The sequence below is a fragment of the Embiotoca jacksoni genome, unplaced genomic scaffold (assembly GCF_022577435.1).
Source record: "Embiotoca jacksoni isolate LCO1_2020_lvr unplaced genomic scaffold, fEmbJac1.0.p SCAF_70, whole genome shotgun sequence".
NCBI classification, from domain to species: domain Eukaryota; kingdom Metazoa; phylum Chordata; class Actinopteri; family Embiotocidae; genus Embiotoca; species Embiotoca jacksoni.
In genome coordinates this window covers 958,054-965,553 of record NW_027185426.1, presented here as the reverse complement: position 1 = coordinate 965,553, position 7,500 = coordinate 958,054, and the positions used below count along the sequence as shown (strand labels likewise).

Below are 7,500 nucleotides of genomic sequence, written 5' to 3'. Positions count from 1 at the left end.
CAGTTCTGCTGCATGCCGGGGCACTGAGTGTAGAACCTCCCCCCTCCCCCCTCATCCCCCTCCCCCCGTAGCTATCAGCTGCTGTTAAATTATTCACTTTTTTCCGTCTCAGTCGTGGCAGAACGAACGAGTGTTTAATATTTCATACAAATCATCAGATGTTCAGGAAGTCTGACCTGAGAGTGTGTGTCTTAGTGTGTGTGTGTGTGTGTCTTTGTGTGTGTCTTAGTGTGTGTGTGTGTGTGTCTTTGTGTGTGTCTTAGTGTGTGTGTGTGTGTGTCTTTGTGTGTGTCTTAGTGTGTGTGTGTGTGTGTCTTTGTGTGTGTCTTAGTGTGTGTGTGTCTTAGTGTGTGTCTTAGTGTGTGTCTTTGTGTGTGTCTTTGTGTGTGTCTTAGTGTGTGTGTCTTAGTGTGTGTGTCTTAGTGTGTGTGTGTGTGTGTGTGTGTGTGTGTCTTAGTGTGTGTGTGTGTGTGTGTCTTAGTGTGTGTGTGTGTGTGTCTTAGTGTGTGTGTGTGTGTGTCTTGGTGTGTGTGCGTGTGTGTGTGTGTGTGTGTGTGTGTGTGTGTCTTAGTGTGTGTGTGTGTGTGTCTTAGTGTGTGTGTGTGTGTGTGTCTTGGTGTGTGTCTTGGTGTGTGTCTTAGTGTGTGTGTGTGTGTGTCTTAGTGTGCGTGTGTGTGTGTGTGTGTGTGTGTCTTAGTGTGTGTGTGTGTGTGTGTGTGTGTGTGTGTGTCTTGGTGTGTGTGTGTGTGTGTCTTAGTGTGTGTGTGTGTGTGTGTCTTAGTGTGCGTGTGTGTGTGTGTGTGTGTGTGTGTGTGTGTCTTAGTGTGTGTGTGTGTGTGTGTGTGTGTCTTAGTGTGTGTGTGTGTGTGTGTGTCTTAGTGTGTGTGTGTGTGTGTGTGTCTTAGTGTGCGTGTGTGTGCGTGTGCGTGTGTGTCTTAGTGTGCGTGTGTGTGTGTGTCTTAGTGTGCGTGTGTGTGTGTGTCTTAGTGTGTGTGTGTGTCTTAGTGTGTGTGTGTGTGTGTCTTAGTGTGTGTGTGTCTTAGTGTGTGTGTGTGTCTTAGTGTGTGTGTGTGTGTCTTAGTGTGCGTGTGTGTGTGTGTCTTAGTGTGTGTGTGTGTCTTAGTGTGTGTGTGTGTGTGTGTGTGTCTTAGTGTGCGTGTGTGTGTGTGTCTTAGTGTGTGTGTGTGTGTCTTAGTGTGCGTGTGTGTGTGTGTCTTAGTGTGTGTGTGTGTCTTAGTGTGTGTGTGTGTGTCTTAGTGTGTGTGTGTGTGTGTGTGTGTGTGTGTGTCTTAGTGTGTGTGTGTGTGTGTGTGTGTGTCTTAGTGTGTGTGTGTGTGTGTGTGTGTGTGTGTGTGTCTTAGTGTGTGTGTGTGTCTTAGTGTGTGTGTGTGTCTTAGTGTGTGTGTGTGTCTTAGTGTGTGTGTGTGTGTCTTAGTGTGATGTACTCTGGGTATAAATAGATTTTACGTCAGCCTTCGTGCATCTTTAATGATTCTTTCTTCTTCATGAATATAATTGGAGATATTGAATCAGCCAAGGTCACATCTTCCTCTACATCTTCATCTTCCTCTTTCTCTACATCCTCCTCCTCCTCTTCATCTTCCATTACATCTTCCTCTTCCTCTACATAATCATCCTCCTCCTCCTCCTCTTCATCCTCCTCTTCATCACTTCCTGTTTAACAACAGACCATGCTGAACAGCTGAAAGTCATATTGATGATGTTGATCTGCCATCAATCACAACAATGAAATAGTTTGTTTACTTCCTGACATCCTTTCACAATAAGAGATAGCCTCCCCTAAAAGAAACAGGAAGTGGAATAATAAGATGTTACATTGACAGTTAAAGCTACTTCCTGTTTATAGCAGTTCAATGTCCCAGCATGCATCACTGCAACATGCAGTTCATCCGAGCAGCAGTCTGTACTGGACCCGATCCGGAGGTTGAAACTTCGTGTCGGTTCTTTTTTCTCTGACGTTTCTGGACGATCTGATTTCTTCAACTCGCTGCGAAGGCGAGTTTTCTTCTTCAGTGCTGAAAACAAACACGTGTTCACGAACAAGTCGCGATCTTTCTGGAAGTTTCAGTATCTCACTGAATCGTCCACGTTTTATTGTTTGTTTTTGTTTGTTTGTTTCCTGCGTCATCTCAACGTCAAACGTTTCAGAAATCCAGATCTTTTCTTTTCGGAGCTGAAGAAGTGAACGCGTCTCGGTCCGACGGCTGAACGTCCGACGGCCTCATCAGGACTCTCGTTGGTGTTTTTCGGATCCTCAGAACTGAAGCTGAATCTGCGTCATGGCCGCCGGGGGGGCGGAGTCCTCTCGGAGGACGTGGACTCACCTGAGGACCAGTTTGTTTTTAAGGACTGTAGCCCCGCCCCTCCCCCCCTCCCCCCACTCCACCCACAGGTGCTGTCTCGGAGGCGGTTGACCTCTGACCCCGGCCGCGGTGCTTTACGGTTCAGCTGAACTGTTTTCTCACCCTGCTGTTTGTTTTTGTTTCACTTCCTGTAGGGAAAAAAAAAGAGACTGTTAAAACTCTACTAATGATTTTATTTTCTCAATTTGTAAACTGATATTTTAAAAACAAATAAAATATTTTAAATGTAGCTCCGCCTCTTTGTTCTGGATCAGAAAACCAGTTCATAGGAAGTCCGGTCCCGGTGCATGATGGGATACGCTGCGGTCTCCCTGAACAGGTAAGAAACTACTTGCGACTACATAAACAGTTCCTGTGAAGAACCTCCTGATGGATGTGGAACTGTTTCCTGGAGCTCTGCTGCCCCCTGCTGGAGCTCTGCTGCCCCCTGCTGGGCCCCCGAGGACCTGCAGACAACCTGAATCCTTCCGTTCCTGAAGGTTGTTCTTCCTCACTGCAGAACTCAAACTTTATTGATTATTCAGAATAGATATTTTCAGGTTATGCTGCGTTCACTTGCAGGTGGAAACTTTGGATGTCACAGCGTCCACGAGTATTTTCAAATTAAGTGTTTTTCTTGAAAGGTTTTTACAGGAAACGATTCTTTTTAAGTTCTACAAATGTCTAATTATCAACTATTTTATTATTGTTTTAAACTTCCTTTTGTTATTTTTGTAAAGTTTCTATTTTTTGTTTTTTAAGGCAGCGCTACGAATAAAGTTTATTGATATAAAAGCTGCGATCACATCTGAATGGGAAGATTCAGTTAGTTGTTACAAGTTGTTGACTGATGGAAAAAAAAAAAAACAGTTTGTCATTTAAATCTAATTACAACATTTTTATAATTTAAATCTAAATTAAAATCTAATTCATAATTAAAATAATTTTAATCTAATTTTTCGCCATGTGTGAGTAAAACGTGTTCGGCTGTTTCTCGTCGTTCAGACGTTCTGAGGACTCGACACTTCCTGTTTATTAGTAAACAACACGACAGACGTTCCTTCACGTTCTGGAGGTCCAAGAACGAGGAGAACTTAGGATGTTCTGCTGGAACCGAAGAGAACCAAACAAAGTCTTCATCAAACTGCAGAGAAGTTTTTTAATGTTTTTAAATTCTTCAGCTTCACAGAATCATTCAGAACAGAACCGGACCGGTTCCGAGCGGTCGGACATGAACCGGACCGACCGGCTGCCGGTACTAGCTGGAAGATGAACGATCAGCTGATATTTTTTTTAAGTCAATCTGTTGTTTGTTCTTCAGGTTCTGTTCAGTTTGCTGAAGAACTCTTCCAGAACCGTCTCCAGGACCTCGTCGCTGTAATCCGACACCACGACCCGATCACCGTCCGCCGCTCCTCGGATCATTGCCGACAGAGCTGCTCAGAGAGAGACAGGAAGTGATGTCATCTGCAGGTTAACAATCAACACGATCAATATGTTCTGATTAATAATCAATAATATGTTCCGATTAATAATCAATATGTTCTGATTAACAATCAATAATATGTTCCGATTAATAATCAATATGTTCTGATTAACAATCAATATGTTCCGATTAACAATCAATATGTTCTGATTAATAATCAATATGTTCTGATTAACAATCAATATGCCCTGATTAATAATCACTATGTTCTGATTAATAATATGTTCTGATTAACAATCAATATGTTCCGATTAACAATCAATATGCCCTGATTAACAATCAATATGTTCTGATTAACAATCAATATGCCCTGATTAATAATCAATATGTTCTGATTAATAATCAATATGTTCTGATTAACAATCACTATGTTCTGATTAATAATATGTTCTGATTAACAATCAATATGTTCCGATTAACAATCAATATGCCCTGATTAATAATCAATATGTTCTGATTAACAATCAATATGTTCTGATTAACAATCAATATGTTCTGATTAACAATCAATAATATGTTCCGATTAACAATCAATATGTTCCGATTAACAATCAATACGTTCTGATTAATAATCAATATGTTCTGATTAACAATCAATAATATGTTCCGATTAATAATCAATATGTTCTGATTAACAATCAATATGTTCTGATTAATAATCAATATGTCCTGATTAGCAATCAATATGTTCTGATTAACAATCAATATGTTCTGATTAACAATCAATAATATGTTCCGATTAACAATCAATATGTTCCGATTAACAATCAATACGTTCTGATTAATAATCAATATGTTCTGATTAACAATCAATAATATGTTCCGATTAATAATCAATATGTTCTGATTAACAATCAATATGTTCCGATTAACAATCAATATGTTCCGATTAATAATCAATATGCCCTGATTAACAATCAGTATGCCCTGATTAATAATCAATATGTTCTGATTAATAATCAATATGTTCTGATTAATAATCAATATGCCCTGATTAATAATCAATATGTTCTGATTAACAATCACTATGTTCTGATTAACAATCAATAATATGTTCTGATTAATAATCAATATGTTCTGATTAACAATCAATATGTTCTGATTAATAATCAATATGTTCTGATTAATAATCAATATGTTCCGATTAACAATCAATATGTTCCGATTAACAATCAATATGTTCCGATTAATAATCAATATACCCTGATTAACAATCAATATGTTCTGATTAACAATCAATATGTTCCGATTAACAATCAATATGCCCTGATTAACAATCAATATGTTCTGATTAACAATCAATATGTTCTGATTAATAATCAATATGTTCTGATTAACAATCACTATGTTCTGATTAATAATATGTTCTGATTAATAATCGATATGTCCTGATTAATAATCAATATGTTCCGATTAACAATCAATATGTTCTGATTAATAATCAATATGTCCTGATTAACAATCAATATGTTCTGATTAACAATCAATACGTTCTGATTAATAATCAATATGTTCTGATTAACAATCAATATGTTCCGATTAACAATCAATACGTTCTGATTAATAATCAATATGTTCTGATTAACAATCAATAATATGTTCCGATTAATAATCAATATGTTCTGATTAACAATCAATATGTTCCGATTAATAATCAATATGTTCTGATTAACAATCAATATGTTCTGATTAACAATCAATATGCCCTGATTAATAATCAATATGTTCTGATTAATAATCAATATGTTCTGATTAACAATCACTATGTTCTGATTAATAATATGTTCTGATTAATAATCGATATGTCCTGATTAATAATCAATATGTTCCGATTAACAATCAATATGTTCTGATTAATAATCAATATGTCCTGATTAACAATCAATATGTTCTGATTAACAATCAATACGTTCTGATTAATAATCAATATGTTCTGATTAACAATCAATATGTTCCGATTAACAATCAATACGTTCTGATTAATAATCAATATGTTCCGATTAACAATCAATAATATGTTCCGATTAATAATCAATATGTTCTGATTAACAATCAATATGTTCCGATTAATAATCAATATGTCCTGATTAATAATCAATATGTTCTGATTAATAATCAATATGTCCTGATTAATAATCAATATGTTCTGATTAATAATCAATATGTTCTGATTAACAATCAATATGTTCCGATTAACAATCAATACGTTCTGATTAATAATCAATATGTTCCGATTAACAATCAATAATATGTTCCGATTAATAATCAATATGTTCTGATTAATAATCAATATGTTCTGATTAATAATCACTATGTTCTGATTAACAATCACTATGTTCTGATTAATAATCAATATGTTCTGATTAATAATCAATATGTTCTGATTAACAATCAATATGTTCTGATTAACAATCAATATGTTCTGATTAACAATCAACGGGGAAATGGGAAGAAAGCAGGAATGAAAGGGGAAGGAAGCAGGAAGGAAGGAAGCAGGAAGTGTCCTCACTGCGTCCAGACGATGGTCTGAACAGACAGAAGATCTTCTTCTTCATGTCGACGGCGCGGCCGAGCTCGTAGCCGACGCCCAGAGATGGCTGCGTCACCTCGGCTACGATCACTGCCAACACACCGAGGTCAGAGGTCACACACCGAGGTCAGAGGTCAGCTCAGGGTAATCAATAAAGTGATCAGTTCTCACCATCAGCCTGCTGCAGCCAGTCCACATCTCGGTCATGAATGGCTCGGTCTCCGGTCGCCGTGGCGTTCTCTCCTGTCCAATCACAGCACAGCAGCTCAGTGACATTTTTTTTTTTTTAATTTTTTAAAAAAATTTTTCCTTCACTTTATTAATCCCCGAGGGGACATGTCTTCACCACAGCAGGGGGGCTCTCAGGGGGGGGCTCAGGGGGGGGCTCAGGGGGGGGGGGCTCTCAGGGGGGGCCTCTCAGGGGGGGGGCCTCAGGGGGGGGCTCAGGGGGGAGATGCTGCAGCAGGCTGCCACTAGGGCGGCGCCAGGTAACCTGACCTGAGGTGCATGTTTTTGGATGATGGGAGGAAGCCGGAGAACCCGGAGAGAACCCACGCAAGCACAGGGAGAACATGCAAACTCCACACAGAAAGGCCCAGGACCGGATTCGAACCCAGAACCTTTTTGCTGTGAGGCGACAGTGCTAACCGCTGCACCACCGTGCTGCCCATAAGCACATCACTCAAACACCTGGCCAATCAGCACGCAGCTTGCTCCTTCATCCTCTTCTTCTTCATCCTTCAGAAACAAGTTAAACTTCAAACCCCATGTAGCCCCTGGTAACACGTGGTAATCCACGGTCACCTCTGGTCGCCCACGGTAACCAGGTGGTAAACGGGTGATAACCTGTGGAAACCCGTTTTTATCAGCAGTTTTTATCTTTTGCACCATGTTTCTGTCAACTACATCCTCCATGTCCGGTCCCGGTGCATGATGGGATACGCTGCGGTCCCCCTGAACAGGTAAGAAACTACTTCGGACTACTAAACAGTTCCTGTGAAGAACTGTTTCCTGCAGCGCTGTTCTGCTGTAGCTCTGCTGCCCCCTGCTGGGCGTCCGAGGACCCATAATGCATCAGTGCTGCTTTTGTGTTTATTTACAGTCTGTAGTTTGTTTGAAGA

At 39.5% G+C, this 7,500-nt stretch overlaps 2 protein-coding genes across 2 annotated transcripts in view; one reads left to right on the top strand and one right to left on the bottom strand.

Moving 5' to 3' along the window:
• Window positions 1–2,613, top strand: part of tjap1 (tight junction associated protein 1 (peripheral)) — a 16,106-nt gene extending 13,493 nt beyond the window's left edge. Inside the window, 1 exon segment of the mRNA XM_069177197.1 lies at window positions 1–2,613. This exon segment is cut by the window's left edge and continues 3,205 nt beyond it. The gene's annotated coding sequence lies outside the window, so the exon portion shown is untranslated.
• Window positions 2,614–3,508: 895 nt separating this feature from the next.
• The window catches only part of dnph1 (2'-deoxynucleoside 5'-phosphate N-hydrolase 1), a 4,302-nt gene continuing 310 nt past the window's right edge, over window positions 3,509–7,500 (bottom strand). The window contains exons 2-4 of the mRNA XM_069177172.1: window positions 6,551–6,622; window positions 6,359–6,469; window positions 3,509–3,799 (exon numbers count right to left, since the gene is read on the bottom strand). Of these exons, the coding sequence (XP_069033273.1) occupies window positions 3,681–3,799; window positions 6,359–6,469; window positions 6,551–6,622 (302 nt within the window). The 3' untranslated portion in view covers window positions 3,509–3,680. The remainder of the gene's footprint in view (window positions 3,800–6,358; window positions 6,470–6,550; window positions 6,623–7,500) is intronic.